We start from the raw sequence: 25795 nt of genomic DNA on the forward strand, positions 1-25795 counted from the left end.
AGTTAACTTCGCACAAAATGTGAAACTATTACTTTGTTCTAAATAGTATTTGCCCTTTTCTAAGGGGAACTGCTGAAACAAGAACCCCACATCTGTTCACGACAGCTGCTGGCACAAGAGTGACTGGCCAGATTTGGAAGGATGGCTTTTAGGAAGCTGAAGCCTTTTGCGAAATCTTTGATTTCTCAAGCCCGGCAAGAAAACCGGTCTCGTCATTTTGTGTCCCACGAATCTACTGCAGAGCACTGCTGAGCAGACTTGATATTTTTTTCCTCGAGTGATTAAGACGACGGTCAAGTGTCCTTGACGGTCAGATTGTCAACATCAGAGATGTGGGCATGACTTCCCGATCCAACTGAACTAAAGGTGGAAGGCGTCTTCGAGACCTTTAACTAAGATTCGGTCTGGCACGAGTGACGTGCCCAAGGTCATAGGGCTCGTTAAGTGGACGGATCTCGCTTTTAGTCTCTGTCCAGCTTTCTTTAAAAAACAAACAAAAAACTAATGGGTCTCCTGTATTGCTTTATTCCCAGCGTTTATTCATTTGTTCTGCTCCGATGCCGTGGAAAAGTTCTCCTAGCGGATGAAGTGGGGTCTCCAAAGACCCCAACGTCGTGCACTCTGGAGCTGCACCAGAGCAAGCACTCCTTAAAGGAGAGAAGGTGCACTCTGCCCTAAGTAGGTGAGAACGCGGCGCGCGCTCTCTCTCTTCACTTTCACTCCCCGCCCCGCCCCCGCGTCCCTCCGGCTTCTCAGCTCCCCGCGCCTGCGCTTCGCGAGAGCTTCTCGCCCCCAGACACCGCCCTTCCCCCTCCCCTCTCCCTGTCTGCCTAGCCCGGCCCTCACTGCGCGTGCTCCCAGGACTGAAGTCCCGGAGAAAAGGCGGGGAGGAGAGGAAGCTGAAGGGAAGAGAGCCCCCGGCAGCAGCGAAGGGGAGGGAGGCAGGGTGCATTGTGGGAAGGAGGCGGCAGCGTCCCGGGCGGACGGGCGGGCTAGAGCCGTCGGCGGCGGCGGTAAATCCTCCCGGCCGCTCACAGCACTGTGGAGCTGCGTCCCCAGCCCGGCCTCGGCCCGCGGCGCCCCTCCTCCTCCTCCTCCACCTCCTCTCGCCCTCCCTCCCTTCCTCCTCTTCCTTCCCCTCCTCCTCCTTCCCCCCGAGCCCAGCCGGGCCGGCCTCCCCGGGGGCCGGGAGGCCGCCGGCGGGGGCCAGGGGGGGGAGGCCGGGCCGGCTGGACGGGCGACGATGCCGAACTTCTGTGCGGCCCCGAACTGCACGCGGAAGAGCACGCAGTCGGACCTGGCCTTCTTCAGGTTCCCGCGGGACCCGGCCCGGTGAGTGCCCCCGGAGCGGCCGCTTTGCACCCCTCGCTCAGGGCTCCGGGGCCAGCGGGCGGACGCTCCTTCCAGGCGCGAGGCCGGGCACCCTTGGGGCGCATGCAGTCCTCGGCCCCGGGACCGAGCAGGGAGCGGGGAGTGCGCAGGCGCCGACCCCAGACTGTCGGAACGACCCGGGGAGGAGAGCCACGGGAAGGGCGGCATTCCTTGGAGGCGTCCCGGGACGGGCACGTGCGCTCTGGGGAAGGGACTGCGCGTCCCCGGCCCGGCTTGTCAAACATTTAGGGAGGGCCCAAGCGCCTGAGGCTGCCTGTAGTTTGTGCTTACATAGGGTACAGACCCGAGAGAGACTTCATTAAATGCTCATTCGTAGACCAGGCAACGCGCGTTTATTAGGCGCCTACTGTGTGGTAGGCTCTGTGCTTGTTAAGCGCTGGGGGCTTGGAAAAAAAAAAAACATAAAAAAGAAACAATCCCCGGTCTCCGGGAGCTGACAGCCCAGAGGGAGAGACCACATGCAGGCCGCTGGGCACGAAGGAGATAGAGGCGGGAGCTTCGGCCCTGCCCTCAAGGGGCTTTAATTCTAGGGGACACAGAAGCACCCCGGGGACACAGAAGCACCCCGTTGACACCGTGCTTGATGAGCGTCCGCCGAATGCACAGCCTGAACCCGCTAACGGGGGTGCCGAGCCCGGCCGACAATGCTATGATAATATACGGGGGTGAAAGTACGGGGCTGAGGGACTGCCAGGAGGCCTAATCAGATTGATAGACCACTTTGAGGCTGACAAAGTAGAGAGGGCCCCGTCCATTAGAGGGCCTAGGTTTGAATCGACCTCTTACTCCCCGGGTACAGGGGCTACTCAAGCTTCATTTTCCTGCACTTTTAAATGAGAGGGCTGGACAGGATAATTTCCCAGGCTGCTAGGTGAAAAATCTGAGTTCCAGTTCTGCCACAGGCACTAACCAGCTGGAGGAATCTGGGCAAGACGCTTCACCTCTGATTGCCTCAGTTTCCTCTCGTGTAAAATGGGAATAATAACAGGTGTCTATTAGGGTTATTGTGAGGATTAAACGAAATAAGACTCACCCAACATATCTACCCCACCCTTTGGATGTCTCTTTTGCCTTCATCACACTCTTATGTGGTAAGATACATATATAACATGCAGTACATATAAGTGTATATTTATTATATATATAATTATTATTATGTTAACTCCTTCCCTCAAATGTAAGCTTCTTGAAAGTAGAGAATGTCATTTAAAAATTTTTTGTGTCCTCCATTGCCTAGCACAGTGCTTTACCCATAGTAGGCACTTAATAGATGTTTATACAATGAACAGATTGGCCAACTCCTGCAAAATCCTTTTCTGATCTCTCTCTCTTCTCCTTCCAGTTCACAAAGCACTTTGCAATGGACCTCTAATACGTTGATAGTATTATAACACAGTTATTTCTGTGTGTGATTTTTTTTTTTTACCCTATCAGACTATGTTCTTTGAGATGTTATACCAAGTCTTACTTTGTATGTTCCCCAGTATCTGGACTCTGCCAATGATAGACACTTAATATATTTACTAAATTAAATAATTAAAACAAAAAACAGACTTCAAGAACTTGAAAGGGAATAGAGATCATTTAGTTCAACCCATCATTTCACAGAGAAGGAAACCGAGGCATGGAACAGGCAGGCCATTTGTCATTAGTCCAAGAGAGGGGTTTAAAACCCAAGTTTTCTGCCTCATAATTTAGTCCCCTTTCTCCTTCCCCATATTGTGAAGGTTATGTGCCCCATTTTCTTACTTCCCAGTTTTTCATTGCCTGTGGGATAAAAGATACTAGATTTGTCCTGGTCTTCATGATCCTCGGGAGTCTGGCTTCAGTCAGTCAAGAAGCATTTATTAATTTAACAAACACTCTCTGTCTTTAAGGAGTGTACATTCTAATGGGTGGGACAAAATATAAATAGGTGTGTACCGAATAAAATGGAAGACTGTGGTAGCTGGTGGGACCAGGAAAGACCTTCTGCAGAGGGTGGGTTTTGAACTGAGTCTTGAAGGAAACAAGGGAAATTAAGAGGTGGAAATCAGAAGGGAGAGCATTTAACATAAGACTTTATCTTTAAGAAGCTCCTACTGTGTTAAGTGCTAAGGTTACAAAAAGAGGCAAATGTATCTGCCCTCAAGGAGCCCACAATCTCTTGGGCCAAACGAACATCTCTATATAAGCTATATACAGGGTAAAATGGGGGTTAATTAAGAGGGGGAAGGCACTAGAATTAAGAGGGGTTGGGAAAGGCTTCCTGTAGAAGTTGGGATTTTAGTTGGCACTTCAAGGAAGCAGGAAGCAAAGATGAAGAGGGAGAACATTCCAGGCATGGAGGCCAGCCAGAGAAATACTTGGAGATGAGAGACAGAGTGTCTCAGCAAGAAGACCAGTGTCACTGGATTGGAGAGTGTGTGGCAGGGAGTAAAGTGTAAGAAGACTGGAAAGATAGCAAGGTGTTAGGTTTTGAAGGATCCCAGAAGTATTAGGGAGCCACTGGAGTTTGAGTAGGAAAATGACTTTGGCAGTGAATGAGGATGGGTTGGACTGGGGAGAGACTTGAAGCAGTAAGAATGATTAGAAAGCCATTGTCGTACGTCAGGGAGGAAGTGATGAAGGCAAGTTGTTTGCAAGTTGTCTCCCCCATTAGACTGTGAGCTCCCCAAGATCAGGGGCTGTTCTTTGCCTTTCTTCGTATTCCCAGAGCTTATTGCCACGATGGCTTTTCCAAACCTTTTTATCTCTCCTCAAACCTCTCAGGGCCCCATTTCCACACTCCGAACTGAGAATGTTGCCTCGTTGTTCCACTGAAAAAAATGGAGACCATTCCTTAAGAGTGCTCTCTTCTCTCTCCTCATCTCACATCATTAAGATGCCTTCTGCCATTATCTCCTTCACCGGCCTCGAGCGAGGAGGTGACCCCTTCTCATTACCAAGGGGAACCCCCCTAACATGCATGAGATCCCATTCCATCCCTTCTCGCCTAGATTGTCCCCCTTCTTAATCCATACTCTCTCCCTGATCTTCAATTTCTCCCTCTCTTCTATTTGCTTCCCTACTGCAAATAAAGATGCTCAGGTCTCCCCCTCCTCAAAGAACCCTCCCGTGATGTGATTGTCTGTCTCTGATCCCTCTTGTCCCTTATCTGTTGTCATTCCACATCTTACTTGTGGCTAAATTCAGAAATGCTGGCTCTAATCAGTGCTTCGGCTTCCTATTTTCTCACTGTCTTCCTGATTGACTTCCAGTCTCGTCATTCAACATGAAAACTGCTCTTTTCAAAGTTACTAATGATCTTTTAATTGACAAATCTAAAGGCCTTTTCTTAATCCTTTTCCTTTTTTAACCTCTCTGCAGCCTTTGATGTGGTCGATTGCTCTCTTTCCCCTTTTACTCTCTTCTCTCTAGATTGTGTTGTCCTCTTACCTAACTACTCCTCAGTCTCCTTTGCTGGCTCTTCATTCGGGTCATTCCTACTAATCTTGGGTCTTCTCTGAGGCTGTGTCCGGGGCCCTCTTCTCTTCTCTCTCTATGTTCTTTGCACAGTTTGTACATAATACAATTGTTTTGTTGAATTTAATCAAACTGAATTATCTATCTCCTTGCTTGTCTCTTTCCACCTCCCTCTGTGCTCCCAAAGTGGGGCAAAATACACATCCGTACCATTCTCTTTTACTGTTTGCTTCCCCTTGACCTCCTCCTCTCCCTGACAGAGGATGTGATGCACTGGCCTGTGTACTGGTTCTTTGTTTGAGAACCTGGGTTCAAATTCTGCCCTTGCCAGTTCCTCCCTGTGTGAACTTGGGGAACTTAATCTCCCTGGGCCTTAGTTCTTCATCTGTTTTAAAAAAAGAAAGAAATAGGTGGGAGTTGAGGCCACCCACTCCGAGGCCCTTTCCAGCTCCGTCTATGACCTGTGATAAACTGTCTGGTCTTCTGTCAGCGATTGCAGGGCCATTGTCATCGTTGTTGTTCAGTCCTGTCTGGCTCTTTGTGACTCAGTTTGGGGTTTTCTTGGCTGAGACGCTGGAGTGGTTTGCCATTTCCTTCTCCAGCTCATTTTACGGATCAGGAAACTGAGGCAAACAGGGTTAAGCGACTTGCCCAGGGTCACATAGCTAGTAGGTGTCTAAAGCTGAATTTGAACTCAGGTCTTTCTGACTCCAGGCCTCTTGCTCTATCCACTTTACCACCTAATTGCTAGTGGCCTCCTAACTATTTCACATTTATTTCACACATAGGAAATACACACTTCCTAATATGTGTATATTTTTAAGGTAAATTTTATTAACGTCTTTTCTTTTTTACATCATGAAATGTTGCCCCAGGATCCCTCCCCCTCCAGAAGAAACATCCCATATAACAAGTAGTACTTTTTTAAGACAACAAAAGAAAAGGAAGGAAAAAAAATCAACATGACTGATCAGTACATTGAAAAAATCCACGAATATGTGCAGCGTGCAACATTTATAGACCTTCTACCTCTGCAGAGAGGTAGGGTGGAAGTGCCTTCTCATGTTTCTTCTTTGGAGCCATGCTTGTTCTTTATAGATTTATTGCAATCACTTTTGATATGTGTATGTGGTTGTTTTTTCCATTTTCATTGTTTTAGTCTTTGTGTATATTGTTTCCTTGGATCTGCTGACTTCACTTTGCATCAAGTTCATGTAGATCTTTCCATACTTCTCTGTCTTTACCTATGTTTATATTTATAATTTATTTAAATGTACTGTATTAAATGTGTACATTAAAAAACATACCTAAAAATTGAAATTAAAAAGGTTGAGTTAAAGATGAAACAAATGGCATTTAAAACATTTTTATTATTGAAACAATTCACTTTCATGAAAATGTGGTATTTTTAGTAAGAGCAATATGATTGAATAAGTTTTATATTTAAAATATTGGCTCAATGTGATTTGAAGGTCTGGTTCTAAGTTCAGTTTATTTCGACTTGATTTTATTGGGTATCTTAACTGAAACTTTTACCAAAAGATACATAGTTTGAAGTGGAAGAAGTACATTGTTGGCTGTGCTTACTAAAATCTTGATACTAATTTTTCAGTCCTATGCACCAATCATATTGTTTTTAATGGAAATTTGTTTAGTAAATTTCCATCTTCCCTGATGTTAAATCGGTTGTTCTTGGAAACTAATTGGAAGATGTTGCTTTTTTTTTTTAAGCAAACAGATTCAAAACAGATTAAAACTCTTTTAGATTTTTAAATAGTTTAGAAAATTACACGTCGACTTTATTTTTGTCAACAAAAGCATTTTGAATGCCTGTCTAATTATTAGGTTTTCATGCTGTTGCTAGCCAAATTCTCATAAGAATGTACACATTTAGGGCAAGGTCCATTCTTAACAGTAGTAGATATAAATCCATATTTCAAATAATTTTGATAAGTTTAAATGTTTTAGCTTACTTCTTGTCAGATCTGTTTAGTTTAACATTGTAACGTATCTAAAGAGCTTGTACCAGATGTAGGAAGGATGTCAGCTTTGCCATTTTCTTGTTCACTTGTGATCCTGTTAGTAGAATTATCTTTAATCTAGTTTCTTTGCAGGAATCTGTTTAAGCCACTTGTCCATTTTGTGAGGGTCAGCTTAGTTTAAACTAGATTATGTAATCCATAAATCACTTAACTAGCTACATGTAACTGCAGTACATCACATTGTGCTGGAAGTGAATGGTGGAAAATGCTGCTCTCAGTCCCTCACCATTGTGGAACTCTCACTCCTCTTCCCTCAGCCTTCTTCCTGTGACATGTGACTGAGGGAGGGTGCCAGTGTGTCAGCCTGTCTATTAATTTAGTAAAGCTTAATTTTTCTTTTTCTAGATAAAAAAATAAATATTCTTCTATCTTCACATAACCTAATGAATTGAATTGGAGGGAGTTAGGTAGGATAATGGTGGATAGTCAGGAAGACCAGAATTTAAATACTACATCAGACATATACTTTTTGGGCAGATCACTTAACCTTTTTCAGGCTTAGTTTACTCATCTGCAGCAATGAGGATAATAGCATCTATCTCAGGATTATTATGAAGATCAAATGAGATAATATAGATCAACTTTGCCTCTCGCTCCATTTAGAGGAACAGCATTAGAATTCTGAAACCTCTTAGAGGGTGTCTTAGTCAACCGGTATTTATTAAGCACTTACTATGTGTGAGGCATCATGCTGAGCACTGGGGATCCAAGGGTTTTTTAGGGCATTGTGGACATATGGTTACCCAGCTTTTGCTTGACTACTCCCAAGAGAGTGAGGGAGCTCATGATGTAGTAGTTTGATTCTGGGGCAGCTCTGATCATTAGAAAGGATCTCCTTGTTCCCTGAAACTTGATTTTAGTTCTGCTCTTAGAACAACCTGAAGCAAATCTTTTCTTCTTTCTGAAGACTGTATTATTTCTGATGTGGTTTTCAGTGAGCATGACATCCTGTTTTCCCTCTACTGGATCTTCCTTTCTTTGCTAAACCTCTGATTGATTAATGCCTGGAAGCTGTTTCTACAAATATTTGCTGAGTGGACAGTTGCCTTTTTCAGAGCTATTACTCACTACCACTTTTTTTTATTAAGTGGAATGTAGGGAAGCTTCTGTATGTTGACAGGTATAGATAGATAAGTTGTATATGGTTGGGTTTTTCCCCCTGGACGAACTTTTATATTCTTTATTGGATTTTTCCCTTCCTTGGACTGTATGCTATTTTATTCACCTCTTCTGTCCCATTTGGATATTCCCTTATTTTATTGTTGTGTTTATAACTCTTTTTATAACTCTTTTTATTCCCTCCTAGATGGTGATTTGAAGGAGGCTGTTGACTCCCAAGTGCTAAATATTAGCTTAATGAATGAATGAATGAGCTGCCATTTATTTATTCTCTTTAAATAAGATTTTGACTAAGTAGGAGAGTTTTCTAACAGTTACAGCTATGTAGAAGTGGAATGAGCCACTTTGTGAAGTAGTAAGCCCCCAGGTTTTAGGTCTTTAGGTCCTCAAACATCCCTCTGATTCTAGAATCTGCTCTATAAAATGCCCTGTGAAAAAACCTTCGTTTAATGAAAAGGTGGTATGGGATATTGATAACATTCTGTTGTTCACAGCTATAATTCTGTTAGGGTTTAGATACTGTAAATAGCTAAATTCCTGGTGTAATTTGACATTTGTGTTCACAGGTTATCTGATAAAAAGATTTCTTGATTACTAAACAGATTACTGAACAACTAGGTGGCACAGTAGATAGAGTGCTAGGCCTGGGGTCAGGAAGACCTGAGTTAAAATCTGTCCTCAGGTACTTACTAGCTGAATGAACTTGGGTAAGTGACTAAACCCAATTTGTTTCAGTTTCCTTATCTGTAAATGAGCTGGAGAAGGAAAAGGCAAACCACTCCAGTACATTTGCCAGGAAAATTCTAAACAGGGTCACAGAGTCAGACATGACTTGAATGACAGAACAACAGCAAAACAGATTACTATATAATAATAGAGACAGATGGGGTAAAAAAAATACCACCAAGTGCTGTGTCTGGTCTAAGAGGAAAAAGGTTGTTTATGGGGATCAGGAAAAGCTTCCTTTGTGAGAGTAGCATTTGAACTGAGATGAATGAAAGATGATAGGATAGAAATTTACCAGGTGAAGAGAAGACATTCGGGGCATAGGAACAGTTTAAAGCAGAGGCTGGGATGTAGGTAGTGTGAAATAGCGGATAGTGCGCTGTCCCTGGAGTCAGGACATTGTGGTTGTTTAGTCATTTTAGTTGCATCCGACTCTTTGTGACCCTGTTTGGGGTTTTCTTGGCAGAGATCCTGGAGTGGGTTGTCATTTTCTTCTTCAGCTCATTTTACAGATGAGGAAACTAAGGCGAACAGGGTTAAGTGACTTGCCCAGGGTCCCTAGGTTTTCATGACACTGCTCTCTAGGTTCTCATATCTGTCTGATGCCTTCTTAGTCTCCTTTGCTGTTTATTCACGTCGTTCCCTCTAACTCTGGGTGGCCCCCAAGGCTCTGTCCTGGACCCCCTGTTCCTTTCTCTATATACTATCTCAGTTGGTGATCTCATCTGCTCCCGAGATTTCAGTTATCTCTGTGCTGATGATTCCCAGATATGTTATTCAGCCCTAGTCTTTCTTTTGTACTATAATCACCCTTTGCCATTTGTCTCTTGAATATCTCAAACTCAATGTGTCTAAAACAAAACTCATTATTCTCCCCCCAGCCCCAATTCTCCTTCCTTCTGAACTTCTCTATTACAGTCAAGCGCACTGCCATTGTGTCTCTACCCTAACACTCTCCCAGCTCCAATCCATTCTCCACTTAGCTGTCAAGGTGATTTTTTTTTAAAGTACAGTTGTGCCCATGTCACAAACTCTACATCCCGCCCCGCCCCCCCCCATCACCTCCAGGATCAATATAAATTTAAAGCTCTCATAACCTGGCTCCTTCCTACCTTTGCAGCCTTCTTACACCTCCATCCCCTCCAAATCAGTCTGCAAAACAGTGACAGTCACCTGCTTGGGATGCTTCATCTCCTCTCACCTGTGCTTTTTTCCTGGCTGCTCTCTCTGTCTAGAATGCTCTGCTCCCTCACCTCCCCCTCTTGGTTTGCTTGGCTTCCTTCATGACACATCACGTCTTACCTTCTGCAGGAGGTCTTTCCTGGTGCCTCCAGCTGCTGATGCCTTCTGCCTTCCGATTACCTTCTTCTACTTAGTACAGAATGTGAATCTACTTCGTTGTTTACATATTGTCTGCCCTATTTAAATGTATGCTCCTTGAGGGTAGCTTTTCTTTGCGCCCTCCCTTCTTAGTATACTATAGTATACTTAGTATACTAGGCACTATAATGCCTAGCATGTGTCAAGCATTTAACAAGTGTCTGTTGACTGTCTTATCCTCTACATGCTTCAGTTTCCTCTATTTTAAAGTGTTTGAGGCTGGGCTCAATGGCTTCTAAGTTTCATTTCATCTCTAAGGCTCATAGGCATGTTCAAGAAACAGAATCCTTGGTGCACGCAGGGATGGGATAAAAGGCCAGAAAGATTGACACCCCTTCCCCCTCATTTTACAAGTCCAGAAAGTGGGTTGTCTGGGCACTGTGGCTATTGGCTCTTAGCTTGGCTGGAATGATTAGAAAGGGTTTATGTTGCTTAATGAGGCCAGACTTAATCTTCTGGTGTGACTCTATGTTTCCTTCCTGTGACCTTACATCTTATTTACATATGAATGAACTTAGAATTTACTTGGAAATTTCTGTGGTAAAGTTAAAGCACTAGTTGTTACCCTGGAGTTAATTGTGGGTCCACTTTCCCTTTGATTGTCCTTAGACACCTCACAGCTTTTTAAAAGCTATTCAGATTCAAGATGTTATGTAAATCTTTCTTCCGCTTTCTCGTTCCCAGCTAGGGATTGAGAATCTAAAGACCTAAAGCAAATTATTTAACTTCTCTGCTTCTCTAATCCTGCCCAGTCTTCCCTTTTTTTCCTGCACTCTGCCTTTACTTGCTAGCACCTAACTACAGTTGGCCTTCTGTATCTCTCCAGTCATTGCCTAGCCCGATTTACTTCAGCCTTATTTTTCCCTTATGATCAAGAGGCAGAGCTTTAGTTTTTCAAACGTTTTCACTAGTAATAATTAAGAGAAAGGAGGTAGCAGTAATATATATGGAGTATAGAATTGTGAAGTTATGGAAAATGGAAATGGTTTTATCCTAAGATACTTGTCAAGCCAGCCCAGAAGCCACTGAGCTAGGATCTAGGTCTGGACCTTTCATGTAACTAACTGATCATCCTCTTACCTTGGGAGAAAGACTCACATACCTTCTTGGCTAACAACTCCCAGTTCCTCTGGCTTTTCCCATCCCTTCTTACCAACTTCTAGAGGGAGGGAGGAGGGTCCGTGCTTTCAATTTCATTATTTAGGCACGTTTGAAAGCTCCAAGTACTCCTTACTTTACCAACTCAGAAACTTCTCACTAGTTTGCAATATTCACTAAGAATTCCCATTAACAGTAAGAAAAAAAGACATTTTCATCATCATTTTCTTTATCATTCCCCTTTTCATTCTATACCCTTTCGTTTAGTGATTTCATTAGCTTCAGTGGGTTTAATTACCTTTATGCAAATTCCAAAATTTTAATATCCAGTAATAATTTTTGTCCTGTAATTCAATTCTGTATCCTAACTGCTGACTTGACTTCTCTACTGGGATCTTTATTCTGTCCTGGGGATGCAGAGGCAGAAATGAAACAGCCTTTGCTCTTATGGAGCCTAAATTTCACAGGAGAGACAAATGTACATATTGAAATATATATATATATATATGTATATAGTAAATATAGGGAATTTGAGGGGGAAACACTTAGCAGCTGGGAAGATCAGAAAAGTCCTCTTTGTAGAAGGTGGTACTTGAGCCAAACAACTAAGGAAATGAGAGATCATAAGAAATGGATGTGAGGGAGTACATTGCAGGCCTGCAGGCAGCCTGGGCAAAAGCAGGGAGACAGGAGATGGAATGTTGTGTGTGAGGATCAGTGAGAGGGTCACTTTGGCTAGTGTATGAAAGGGAGTAATACTTAGAAAGGATGAAGAGATGTAAAAAATTATGAAATTTTGAGAGTTGGAAGGACTCTGTGGCCATCTAATCCAACCTATATCAGAAAAGAATCCCTACTATATCTAAGTGATTATCCAGCCTCTGCTTAGAGGCCTCCAAGGTGGGTATATCCCTTACCTCAGTTTTGAATTTCTCACTGATTGTGAGGAACTTTTTTCTAGACATTAAGTCTAAATTTACCTTTTTGCAACTTTTGTGCATTGCTTCTGGTTCACTCCTAAAACAGATTTTTCCTGTTGTTCAGTCGTGTTTGACTCTTCTTTGTAATCCCATTTGGGATTTTCTTGGCAAAGAAAACCCAGGATCATACAGCTAGTAAGTGTCTGAGTCAAGATTTGAACTCAAGAAGATGAGTCTTCCTTACTTCAGGCTCTATCCACACCTAACTGCCCCTCCAGAGACAAATACAATAAGCCTAATCTCCCTTCCATGAATATTGTTCAACTGTGTGATTATTCTTAACTCTCTTCTTCAGACTAATCATCTCTGTTTTCTTCAGCTGGTCATCAAATGATATCTGTGTACTCAAGGCCTTCACCTTGGTTATTCTCTTCTGAACATTTTCCATGTTATCAGTTCTCTTCTTCATATGGGTGGTGCCCAGAACCAAAGGCAGTACTCTAGTTGAGGTCTGCTGAGAGCAGAGTCTAGTGGGACCATCACCTCCTTATTCCTGAAAGCTGTGCTTCTCTAACTAAATAGTAAACCCACGATCATGTTAGCTTTCTTAGCGGACAGATCACACTGCTGACCCATTGAACTTGGAAGTCTACCTAAACCCCCAGATCTTTCTCAAACTCTGTCTAACCAGGCTTCCCTCTTCTTGGATTAGTAAAGTTCTTTTTTTTTTTTTTACCCCAAGTATAAGATGTTACACTGATCCCTCTTACATTTCATTAAATTAACTAAATTAAATTCAGCCCAATGCTGTAATATGTCAGGATCTTTTTGGAGCCTCTTATCTAGTTTGTTGCCATCCCTCTGGCATTTAAAACTCTTTACAACCTGAGCCCTTTCTACCTTTCCAGTTATCTTATGCTTTGTTTGCCTTCTTTGCATTCATTGCTCAGCACAGGGCCAAGTACAGGATCCCTTGGGTACTCCTCTGGAGACTTCTTGCCACAAAGACATTGAACCCCTAATAACTACTCTTTGAGTCTGGTCATCCATCTAGTTATGAACCGGTCTAATTGTGTCTAGTACGCATTGTTCCGTCTTCTACAAAAATAGTATGCGATAGTTGATCATAAGCTTTACTAAAGTCTGGGTAAACTGTATTCTATAGTATTCCTCCTCATCTTTCAGTTTAGTGATCCTGTCAGAAAAGGACATGAGTTTATTCTGGTATGATTTGTTTTTTAATGAAACCATTTTTTCTTTTGAGGTGTTCCTTAACCTTTAATGATCTAGTCAAAGAATTTCCCAGGAATCCAAGTTAAACTTCTTTAACCTGTAGTTTGCACACTATATTCTCTTCTTTTTCTTAAATGTTGGGATGACATTTGCCCTTCTCTTACCTTGTGGTACCTATAGTCCACTATCTTTCAAATATTGCTGGTGATGGCCCAGTAATGATGGCTGACATTTATTTGAGCGTCCAAAGGATGTTGTTTGTTTGAGCCTGGGGAATGAAATTAATCAAGGGCCTCTAGGTCCTTTCTTACTATTTCTTTATCTTTTGTATTAACTCCCCATCAGCCATTTTTGTTGTCCCTTCCAGCACAAAGAGCCATTCTTTTTGACATAGAAGACAGAAGGAAAATAAAAATTGAGAAGCTCTGCTTTCTCTCTGTCATAATTTCTCATGATCATATCCATCCTAAGCAAAGAATCTATTTTTTAATCTTCCTTTTTTTTTTTAAACTATCATTTAAGAACAAAAACATTTTGTGTTGCAGTTGGTTTCCCTTGTCAGCCTTGGCTCATGCTGAGCTTTTGCACTTTTGTCACTGTTTTTATAGTACTTTGCCCATGCTTATGTATTCCTTTTCTTTTATCTGGATTTATTTTTATTTTCGGTATTTTTTAACAAAAGTGTTTAAGATAAGAGTTTGCTGTCCATCTACATTGGTTTCTTTTTGACAAATCCTATTTTTCCCTCCTCATCAATCATTTTATTTTTTCAGAGGGGAGATACCAGAGGCAGGGAGACCAAATAGCAGACTAGTTAAGAAGCCCATTTAGGAGGCCCAGGTGAGAGATGGTAAGGGCTGGAACTAGGGTGTTAGCCATGTGAATGGAGAGAAGTTGAGAGAATGTAAGAAATGTTATAGAATTAGGAACAATAAAATCTAACAGATGATTGTATGTGAAGGTGTGAGGAGAATTTGGAGTCAAAGATGACTCTCTAAAGTTGCAAACCAGTCACAGGAAGGGTGGTAGTACCCTCTAACAAAAATAAAAAAGCTTTGAAGAGGGGTGGATTTTGGAGTAAATGAGTTTTGTTTTGCTTATGATAAGTTTGAAATGCCCAGGGGTCATCCAGTTTAAAATGTGTAATAGACATTTGGTGATGTAGGACTGGAACTCAGGGGAGACACTAGAAGAAGATATTGATCTGGGAGTCACATTCATAAAGCAAATAAAAGCTTGGGAGAGCTGGCTGGCATCGTGATGATGAGAGTGTAAAGAGAGACTAATTCCCAGGTGTACATACAACAAAACTGATATTTCTCTCCCCCTCCCCCCCCTCCCATCCCTCCTCTGAACTTGCCTGTTTTTGTTGAGGGCATCACCATCCTTGCAGTCACTCAAGTTTATAATCTTGAAGTCATCCTTGAGTCACTCAAGTTTATAATCTTGAAGTCATCCTTGATTCTTTCTTCTCCCTCAACCCCCTTATCCATTAACTTGTCAAATACTGTCAGTTTTGTCTGATAGATGTCATCCATGACATCTGTCTCCTTTTTGTACTCACACAGTATGGCCTCTGCCTAGTTTAGGCATGCACTTAGTGGTGGAATGATTCCAATAGCCTCATAATTGGTCTCTAATTCCAGTCTCTCCCCTTTCTTATCCATCCTATTTCCACATAAGTGTCAAATTGATATTCCTAAAGCCCAGATGACCATGCTACTCCTTCATGCACCAGTCTGCAGTGGCTTCCCTTTACCCATAGGATAAAATAGAAAATAGTTGACTTAGCATTTAAAATCTGCCACTTGTGGATCTCAGCTACCTTCCCATCTTATTTCATATTATTCCCTTCAAACAGTCATTTTCATCACACTGGCTTCCTTGCTTGTTCCCACCTTCCAGCTTTCTGACTTTGTTCTGGTGGTTTCTCAGGTCAAGAACTCATTCTTTCTCACCTCCACCTGGTAGCATCCCTCACTGCTTTCAGAACACAGCTCAGGTGTCACCTCCTAGATATTGTTTGTTTTTACTCTCTTACTGTTTTACTCGTATTTATTTTCCGTGTACAGATTGCATTCCACTAGTAGAATGTAAACCCTTGAAGGCAGAAACTTTTTTTTTTTTTTTGGTGCTTATTGTGTGTTTAAGCTCACATTCTGAGAAGGCATCATGGAGATGGAGTTAGAGAACTGACCTCATTTAGGAAAACCTGGATTCTGGTCCCCTAACCAGACACTGTTGGTGTGACAAGTTACTTGTCCTCTCAGTGTCCCAGGTGCCTTTCTAGGACTCTAAATTGTAGAGAAGGTGCTGGTCTACATTGGGATAGGAACTCCCTACATCAGCGAAAGAGAAGGTCTAAGGAAAAGAAAAATTCTCATCTCACTGGTGCCTGAACACAGGAGTGCCTTCATTAACGTTTTTTGAATTGAGTTACATACTAGACACCACTATTGTGCCAGTTCTCAGGCATAAAATGGCTTGCTGTGTGGTCTCTGACTTGCATGGCATTAGAGTTGTATTTTTTCCAGCCTGTATCCTGAGGGAGCAGGGAGTCTTATGTATGAGCTTACTTTTTTGTAATTTGCCTCAATATATTAGTAATAAGGGCAAGCTGTTCCTTTGCCTTTTTTTGTTTCACATTTATAACTGCCAAATACTAAGCAAAGATTGAGTACCTATGATTTTAAAAGTTGAGGTATTTTGCTTGGTACAAAGTTTTTTTTTTCAAAACTTTCTAGAAATGTATCAGTGTAGCATAGATCATAAATTAAAATTCTGTTAAGATTTTATATTTCCTTCCCCTTTAAAAGTAAGTGTAAGGTACAGAGGAGCAAGGAGAAGACCTATTTGTCCAAAATAAAACCTGATCGCTGCTTTGACTCTCATGTTCTATAAAAGAAGGAAAAAAACAAAAAGGAAAAATAGAAACCTGTATTGGATTAGTGCTCAGAAAACCAGTCATGTCTTTCACTTACTGCTTATAATATGTTTAGTGCTTATAAAACCAGTCATGTCTTTCATTTATTGCTTATAATATGTGTGATTAGCTGGTGGACAAATGGTATGATGAAAATCTGTTCTAGGAGGATCTAGCTCATTAATCATTCTGTTCTGGGAAAGGTGTTATGTTATTTTCATGGAGAACACTCTCTTCCTTGGACATTTGAATATTTGACTTTCCCTTATGTTTGTAGAGCCACCCATAACCTTCTAAGATCTAATCAAATAACTTCTATGTAAAGCAGCAGGTAAGCTAATAGTCTGTTATAGAATTTAAATACAAAATTATTCAGTCAAGCTTATCTTACCACTGGCCAACTCAGGCCCCTGCTATGCTTCGCCTTTTGTGTGAATACAGTTACTATTCAGTATTCTTTAACACACAAAACATTTCATCAGTGATAGGCCCATGTTTTCCGAGCTTAATGCTCATTTGTTTGAAGATTTTTCAACCTATTTGAAGAGCACTTGTCCTGGATTCTGGCCTCAGCTCTTCACATAATTTGGATAGAATGTATGCTTCCTGAGGGGACAGACTTGCTTATTTTGTCTTGTGTCCCTCGTGCCAGTTTAGGGCCTTCTGTGCAATAAGCTCTTTGTTAATATTTGTTGAATTTATTTTTAGATGCCAAAAGTGGGTGGAGAATTGTAGAAGAGCTGACTTGGAAGACAAAACACCTGATCAACTCAATAAGCATTATAGGCTTTGTGCCAAACACTTCGAGACATCTATGATCTGTAAAAGTGTAAGTTGCAAATCTTGATTTTTCTCATTTTTTACTCTGTTTGAAATGTAATCCTTTTCTTTCTTCATGTTTATTTTAGTTTTAATTTATGGACTAAAACAAGCATTTCCATACCATAGTATAATAAAAAAGGTGATTGCTCATGAAACTGCAAATCTATTATGTACAACTTGTTATTCCTTTTAAACATATAATAAAGTTATCACATACATTTCTTTTTTTGAAATATAACCCTCTTCTTAAATTACAAAGGACTATGGATGTATGTAGGGGGAGGGTATAAGTAGGAGTACCCAAGTATGAAATTTTTGTCATAGTTATATATTATCCTTAAAGATCTTGCTTTTCTGAAACTGTTTCTTGGGTTTACTAGTCAAAGAAGGAAGTTCATTAGCTTTGATTCATCCATTATAAACTAAATTTTGAAACTGAATGTGTTTGTATGTACTTCTTCGTTGTAATCTACTCTCATTTTTTCTTCTCATATTTAATGGTCATTTGTTGAAAGCAAGAAGTAATGGATAGACAGTGTACATGTGCCATGTGCATCCGTGCAAAATCAAGGAGGCGGATCCCCTAGAGAGGTGATTTAGGAGGAAATGGCAAGAATCATACAGAATGAAAAAGTATAGATTGATTTTAATTTGCATCATTTGAAGAATACATGTGGATGAGATCCCAGATCCATGTTGAATTATCTGAGTACTGTAATAGAAACCTAGGGAATAGCATCAGTAACTTAAAGTAAGTAATCTAAAAGTACTTTAGCAGTAGTTTTAAATTTTATATCTCTTTTAGTTATTAAGAAGTAGCAAATTGACCTGTTTCAGTTCATCTGCTTTCCTTTTCCCTGCCAACCCCTCTGAAGTTCCTAATTACTAGTGATATGACTGGAAAGCAAGGTGAAGTAATGAAAGAGATGAATGTTTAGGGCAGACTCAACTTTGCTTTTCCTAGAAAAAAAGTATATTTTTCTATTTTGATAAAACCCTCCATAGGTCAGAAGTGTGTGGAGTCTTGATTCTGTTTTTCAGGTGGTTTTATTTAATAATGTTAATTTAAGCAGGTACATAGTAGGCTGTGAGGAATCTTGACAAGGATCTTGGAGACCCGATCGAGGCCTGTCTTTGCCAGTTCCTACCTGTGGGACCTTGGGCAAATTGCCTTACCTCCCTGAGTTTTTTCATCTGTAACTCAAGGGTAATAGTACACATATCAGAGAGAGTTAGGCAAAACATTTTGTACACTTGAAAGCGTTGTGTAAATGTGTGATTTGGCCTGTGTCTTCATGGAGCTTGCCTTCTAATGGGGGGGATAGGGTGCGCACGTGCGCACACACTCACACTTTTTCTCTTACAATGCGTGATAAATACATTAAGTCAGGTCAGTAAGCATTTGTTAAGTGCCTGCTATGTATTGGACCAAAGTATTGGAGGTACATTCAAGGTACAAAGTCCTGTGGGGAGATCAAGGGGGAAGATTGTCACCTATGGGGGATTAGGTAAAACTTATGGGAAAAGGTAGAAGTTTGATTTGGTTTTCAGATATATATGTAGGAATTCTGGCAGTGAGAAGTTAGGGAGCTTATTTCATTCATCCCAGGCATCCCAATGAACAATGTCTTTAAAAACACAGTATGTTCCGGGGACGGAGAGTAGTCTATTTTATCAATACTGGAAATGTTAGACTGATGTTAAATTTTGGACTGCTTTGATTGCTAGGCTTTTAAGGAGGGAGTTTTAACTTGACTTATTCTGGGCAGAAGAAGAACATGATCTGATCTGCGCATGAGAATTGGAGGAGGAAAGAATTGAAGTGGGAATATATATTCTGAGGGAGGCTGTTGAAGTAGATTAGTCAGGTCATAAAAAGGGTGGTGGCAGTGGGAATAGAGAGACAAGTGGATAAGCGATAGGTGGAAAAGTCAGAATTCACAGGACTTGAGAGCTGGTGGGTTCTAAGGTTAGGGAAGAAGAATCAAACAGCACAGAACTTGGAAGATTGGGTGAAGGTTAAATACTGAAGTCAGGACTGAGCAGAAATGTTAGGAGGAAGATACTAAGCTCGGATTTGGACAGGTTCAGTTTGAGATGCCAGTGGGAAATGCAGGTTTATGTTATAGCCAGTTGGAACTTTGAAGCAATGTCAGATGGGTTGTAGGAAGTATAGTAGATAGAGCGCCTGATGCAGAATGAGGGAGACCTAATTTTGAATCTTGCCTCTGACACTCTACTGGTCTCGTGACCCTGGTCAAGTCTGATAATTTCCCATTGCCCCCAGGCAACTCTCTGAGACTATAAATTGCAGAGTAGCTGCTAATTTATAGCAGTGGAAATAATTTCCCTACAGGAAGTTCCTCATTCAGTCTCCTTCCCCAATCCTACCTCCCCACCCATAACCCCCCCCCCCAAATTCAAACCAAAATGGAAATAATTGTTAATAAATCATGAAGGTGGCAAGTAGTAGGGCAGAGAGAGAAGTTTGCCCGAGAGAGCAGATTAGGGTTGAGAGACTGGAGCTTTATAGATTTTATGTGTGTGAGAGTAGAAAGATAGATTTTTGTTTGAGTGGAATTTTAAAGTGTAGGCCTTGGAAGTGACATGGAAGCAATTCAGTGTCTTGAGATAGTGAGGTTTGATACATGATATGTTGCTTAAGCAAGATAGAGAAAGAGTTCATAGAAGTTGAAGAGGTTGAGAAATGATATAGTCAAAATGTTAGAGGAGTTGTCAGTATGTATATTCAAAGTCCCAAAGATTTCGTATTGATTTTTAGAAAAAAGTCCTTCATCGAGAGGCTTCTGTATTGTGCCTAGAGAGCTAGCCTCAGAATCAGGAAGATGACCTGGATTCAGTGGAATCAGGAGGAACTGGGTTCAGGTTCTGCCTCTGGCACATTCAGATACCATCTCAAGTTTAACTCTTAGATTTCTGAGATAGCAAATACAGTTTACTGAAGATTGGGGGTAGGAGTTCCGTAAACCCCTTTAAATAGTTGGAAGAATGCTGAGGAATCAGTTAACAGATTGCATTTGGTTTAATTGCATCTTATCCTCATGACCTGGATCTGAAATATTAACAGATTTTTTTTTCTTTTCAGAGCCCTTATAGAACAGTTCTCCGAGATAATGCTGTACCAACAATATTTGATCTTACAAGTCATCTGAACAATCCACATAGTAGGCATAGAAAACGAATAAAGGAATTGGTATGTTTAAATTCCTCTCTTCTTTATTACAAGATTGTATCATTTGAGGGTACTTGTAGTTTCAAAGGAAGGGTAACAAGAAAAGAATTGAAAATTTGGATTGTAGTAACCTATACATGAGGTGTTTTTGCTTTTTTTTTTTTTTAAGGTTTTTACCCTGGGGCAGTTGTCTTTTCCTTAATTTAATTTAGTGATTTACTTAGCCTTTTTTTGGTATTATTGACCAAGGACAATACTAACCCATTCTTGCAGCTGCTTGGCATTAAGGAGGAAGATATGCCACATGTTTCCTTTACCTAGTGATAAGGAAATTTTAAAGAGGGTATGTGAAATGATTATTAAATGGTGAGCCCATAGGCTTTCCTAAATTGTTGTAAACATATATTTATACTTCCATGAATTACATGTTTATTTTGTCTACCCTATTAGTGTATGTGCTCTGGGTGCTATAATTTATTTTACACTGTACCCTTAGTAGCTCTGTACTTCAGTGGACTTGTTGGCTTGTGTTGTGCCAGATGGAGTACAAAGTGATGTTCTGGTGCTGTCCCTCCTTTCTAGGATTCCTGCAGTGAGATTTTGCTAACTCATTTTTATCAAATTAATCTAGATTTGTTTTATTTGAGATATTATAATGTTTGAGTATTTATTTCATATATGTATTTATGATCTTGAGAGAATAGTTAAGCAAAAAATAATAAATACGCTGGGATATAATATACTTGGAATTGTTTACTAAAAGAGATTTTCTCTTGTCTTTAGAGTGAAGATGAAATCAAGTCACTGAAGGAGCGAAAAAGTAAGTGGTTAATATTATATGTTAATAACAGAATATAGCAAAGTCTGACACTGACATTGTTTCTTTGGTCCAGGGCTCAACTTTAGAATGGGAAATACGTAGCATATTCTGTCCTGTGGTTTTATGATTACTTTATATGATAAAGTTCAGCTATACTAATTTTTTCTCTGAGGAGCATAGATGATATACCTCCCACCCTGAGCCACCTGTGTAAATTCTTATCAAAATGTTGATGACTAAAAAGTTGCCTGCTACATAGTGGAAAGGGCCCTGGGCAAGGAAACTGTCAGTAAACTTTGGGTTTAGTCCTAGTGCTGTTGCTTATTTCAAGCTCAGCAAACATTTATTAAAAACACTTTTTAAGAACTTTCTGTGTGTGAGGCATTGTGCTAAGTCCTAACATGGGCTGTGTGAGCTCAGGCAAAGTGTGTAAACTCTACCTCAGTTCTCTTATCTGTAAAGTGAGGGAGTTCTATTGGATGGACTCAAAGGCACTGTCCTTCTCATCTCAACATTATGTGATTCCATGCTTGGGCTGAATGCCTGTAGTGATTTATTTTTCTCAGCTGTCTTCTAAGTTTAGTCAACAAGGATAGTGTAGAAAGTGCTTGATTTTAAGTTTTGTGTCTTTTTATAACATTAATCTTAATGTTTTGTGTTCTAGTTGATGAAACTTCTGAACAAGAACAAACCAATCAAGAAACAAATAACAGTAATAGTGCCCAAAATGCAGCTGCAGAAGGAGGAGAAGAACAGGATGAAGAAGTCTTACCCTTAACACTAGAAGAGAAGGAAAACAAAGATTACCTAAAATCTTTGTTTGAAATTTTGATCCTCATGGGAAAACAAAATATACCCTTAGATGGCCATGAAACTGATGAAATTCCAGAAGGCATATTTATGCCAGACAACTTCCAAGCTCTGCTCGAGTGTAGAATTAATGCTGGTGATGAGGTTTTGAGGAAACGCTTTGAGACAACAGCAGTCAACATGTTGTTCTGCTCTAAAACCCAGCAAAAACAAATGCTGGAGATCTGTGAGAGCTGCATCCGAGAAGAGACGCTCAGGGAAGTCCGGGACTCTCACTTCTTTTCCATTGTTACAGATGATGTAGTGGACATAGCTGGAGAGGAGCACTTACCAGTATTAGTCAGGTTTGTGGATGACTCTCATAACTTGAGAGAAGAATTTATAGGTTTTCTTCCTTATGAAGCTGATGCTGAAATTTTGGCCGTTAAGTTTCACACCACTATTACTGAAAAATGGGGCCTGAATATGGAGTACTGTAGGGGCCAGGCCTATATTGTCTCCAGTGGGTTTAGTTCAAAGATGAAAGTAGTGGCCATGAGACTTTTGGAGAAATACCCCCAAGCCGTCTACACGCTTTGCTCCTCCTGTGCCTTAAACACATGGTTGGCAAAATCTATTCCTGTTGTGGGAGTGTCTGTTGCTTTGGGAATAATTGAAGAAGTTTGTTCTTTTTTTCATCGGTCACCACAGTTACTGGTGGAACTTGATAGTGTTATCTCTGTTCTCTTTCAGAATAGTGAAGAGAAGGGGAATGAGCTAAAGGAGATTTGCCGTTCTCAGTGGACTGGCAGGCATGATGCCTTTGAGATTTTAGTGGACCTTTTACAAGCACTTGTTTTATGTTTAGATAATATAAACAGCGACACAACTGTTAGGTGGGATAACTTTATTGCTGGCCAAGCATTTGTACTGGGTAGTGCATTAGTAGATTTTGATTTCATTGTTACTGTTGTGGTTCTAAAAAACATACTTTCTTTTACAAGAGCCTTTGGGAAGAATCTCCAGGGTCAGACCTCTGATGTCTTCTTTGCAGCCAGCAGTTTGACAGCAGTGTTACATTCTTTAAATGAAGTGATGGAAAATATTGAAGTTTATCATGAATTTTGGTTTGAGGAAGCCACAAATTTGGCAACTAAGCTAGATATAGAAATTAAACTCCCTGGAAAATTTCGCAGGTCTCAACAAGCTAACCTAGAACCTGAAGTGACGTCTGAAAGCTACTACAAAGAGGTACTTAGTGTCCCAACTGTGGAGCACATCATTCAGGAGCTGAAGGACATCTTCTCTGAACAGCACCTCAAAGCACTGAAATGTTTGTCTTTAGTGCCCTCTGTCATGGGACAGCTGAAATTTAATACATCGGAGGAACACCATGCTGATATGTACAAAAGTGACCTTCCTAACCCAGACACTCTTTCTGCAGAACTCCATTGTTGGAGAATCAAATGGAAACACAGAGGAAAAGATATCGAGCTTCCAGCAACAATTTATGAGGCCCTGCATCTACCAGACATCAAATTTTTTCCTAATGTTTATGCATTACTTAAAGTCCTCTGCATACTCCCAGTGATGAAGGTTGAGAATGAGAGATATGAAAATGGTCGAAAACGTCTTAAGGCATACCTGAGGGATACTTTGACAGCTCATCGATCAAGTAACTTGGCTTTGCTTAACATAAACTTTGATATAAAACATGACTTAGATTTAATGGTTGACACTTACATTAAACTCTACACAAGTAAATTGGACCTCCAAGAAGAAGTTCTTCCCACAAGTAATTCAGAAATAACTGAAAATACATAAGGAAATTGACCAAAATAGGTTTTCTCCCTGAATTTACATATTGGGAGTTGGGAGAGAAGTCCTGAGATATTGATAGGCACTTAATCATTGAAGATAAGTTTGCCTTTAGGTCTCCATTTGGATACCTTAGCCACTGTTAATCTGTATGTTAAACTGTTATTCTATGAACTGAAATTCTTTGAAAATTGACCTTCCAAAATGTAGAAGTACTGCATTTCATTTCTTTGTGATTTCTGCTGGTAGCTACTGCTCTGGAGATATTTTAGTTAACTTCATTCTGGACATATAATTTGTGATTACCAGGGATCCAACTATCAGGTTTTGGGTTTCTTAGTTATTGTAAAAAAAAAATAAGTATTGGGAGAAGTGGGAAAAAGTTTTAGTTAAAATGAAGCTCACTACTGACCACTGACTCCTATATGTTTTTTTTTTTTAATGTTGTACCTTTGACAGTAAAAAGATATATTGGAGAAGAGTTTATCCCAAACCATGACCTCATGCACATTTTCATGTTGACTCTGACTTCATCAAGTGAATGTAAATGAATGAGTTCACTTAAAATTTAAGTGATAGAGCCATTGTTGTTCCTCATAAACGAGTGATTGTTGTGGTTTACATTCCTCTGTTGGGGCTCTACAGTTACTGTTTCATGAACTTTTCACAGGTATACATCAAATATTCTGTTCTGTGAACTGGAAGTTAATCTCACAAACATAAAAAACCAGATCTCGTTTGTGTTTATTCTGCCTTTTTCCATGCCTCATCTTGACTTGTAAACCTAGCCTGGAGAACTTGCAAATTAGGATTTTGTGGTTTATCTAGGAGTGAGTAATGAGGAAAATATTACTGTTATTTTTGGTGAGGAAAAACAATTTTTGTATAGTTTATTTCATTCTAAATAAAATGTGAATTTTCTTTAATGCTCAAGTAATTTTCATTATTTTCACTGTAATAAGACACTGTGAGAGGCAGTATGGCATAGTGGATAGAAAGTTTGCTTTTGAATCAGGATCACCTGGGTTCAGATCTCACCTCTTACACATCCTGGCTGTGTGAATGTGGGCAAATCATTTAACTTCTCAGTGTTCAAGCAGCCTCCAAGTTTTTAAAATATTTAATTTTTCAGTTAACAAGTACGTATTTTCTCTCCCTACCCCAATTGAACTCCAGTAGCACCCCAATTGAAAATAAAATAAGAAAAATAAAACCCTTGTAACAAATATAATTAGGTGGGCAGAACAAATTCCCACGTTTTCCATGTCTGAAAATATTTCTGATTATGAATCTTTAGTGCATCACCTTTTTATCAGGAAGTGGGCAGCAGAGTTTGCCATCTATCCTTTGGAATCATAGATGATCAGACATTGCATTGATCAAAGTTCTCAATTCTTCCAAACTTGTTTATCTTTACATTGGCATTGTTTTATAACTCATTCTCCTGGTTTTGCTCACTTCATTCCACATAATTTCATATAAATCTTCCCAGTTTTCTCTGAAATTATGCTTTCTGTCACTTCCCATGGCACAATATACCATAATTTGTTCAGCCTTTCCCCTGTTGATGGACACCTCTTTAGTATCCAGCTTTTTGCCACTACAAAAAGAACTATGTAAATATTTTTGTGCACGAGCCCATTTCTTTTTCCTTTGATCTTTTTAAATGTAGGGACGTAGGCCTGGTAGCAGCATTCTTGGATCAAATGGTATACACAATTTAGTGACTTTTGGGGTATAGTTCCAAATTGCTTCCCAGAATGGCTAAACCAATTCACAGAATCAATTACAGTACTTGTTTTCTTGTAGCCCCTCCAACATAACAGGTGGCTAATCTAATGGGTACGAGATGGAACCTCATAGTTGTTTGAGACTAAGATGCATAGTGAGAGCTAGTCTGCCTTAGTAGAAGGATTTTCCTTGTTGGAAGTTCCCTATACCAGTGAAATCACAGGTCTAGGCCAAAAAACATACCCACGTGATACTTGTCTCCATATTAAGTTCCATCTGACTACCAACTGTTGGCATTCATTTGCTTCAGGTAAGATGTTAGAGCTGAATGTTTTTTAGTTTTGT

General features: G+C 40.4%; 1 protein-coding gene across 1 annotated transcript; it reads left to right on the top strand.

Moving 5' to 3' along the window:
- The first annotated feature begins 1156 nt into the window (after positions 1 to 1156).
- THAP12 (THAP domain containing 12) lies at positions 1157 to 24640 on the top strand. Its single transcript, XM_036746014.1, has 5 exons — positions 1157 to 1332; positions 16986 to 17106; positions 20206 to 20313; positions 21076 to 21112; positions 21777 to 24640. Exons 1-5 carry the CDS (start codon positions 1244 to 1246, stop codon positions 23723 to 23725), a joined length of 2304 nt encoding a protein of 767 aa, XP_036601909.1. The 5' UTR covers positions 1157 to 1243; the 3' UTR covers positions 23726 to 24640.
- Positions 24641 to 25795: the final 1155 nt, after the last annotated feature.

This window comes from Trichosurus vulpecula, chromosome 2 (genome assembly GCF_011100635.1).
Source record: "Trichosurus vulpecula isolate mTriVul1 chromosome 2, mTriVul1.pri, whole genome shotgun sequence".
NCBI classification, from domain to species: Eukaryota; Metazoa; Chordata; class Mammalia; order Diprotodontia; family Phalangeridae; genus Trichosurus; species Trichosurus vulpecula.

Excerpts from the sequence above, each read along its gene's own strand:
- THAP12 (XM_036746014.1), top strand. The coding sequence starts at position 1,244 with ATGCCGAACTTCTGTGCGGCCCCGAACTGCACGCGGAAGAGCACGCAG. Across the intron at positions 20,314-21,075 it reads GAAAACGAATAAAGGAATTG|AGTGAAGATGAAATCAAGTC; the intron begins GTATGTTTAAAT and ends TCTTGTCTTTAG. Across the intron at positions 21,113-21,776 it reads GTCACTGAAGGAGCGAAAAA|TTGATGAAACTTCTGAACAA; the intron begins GTAAGTGGTTAA and ends TTTGTGTTCTAG.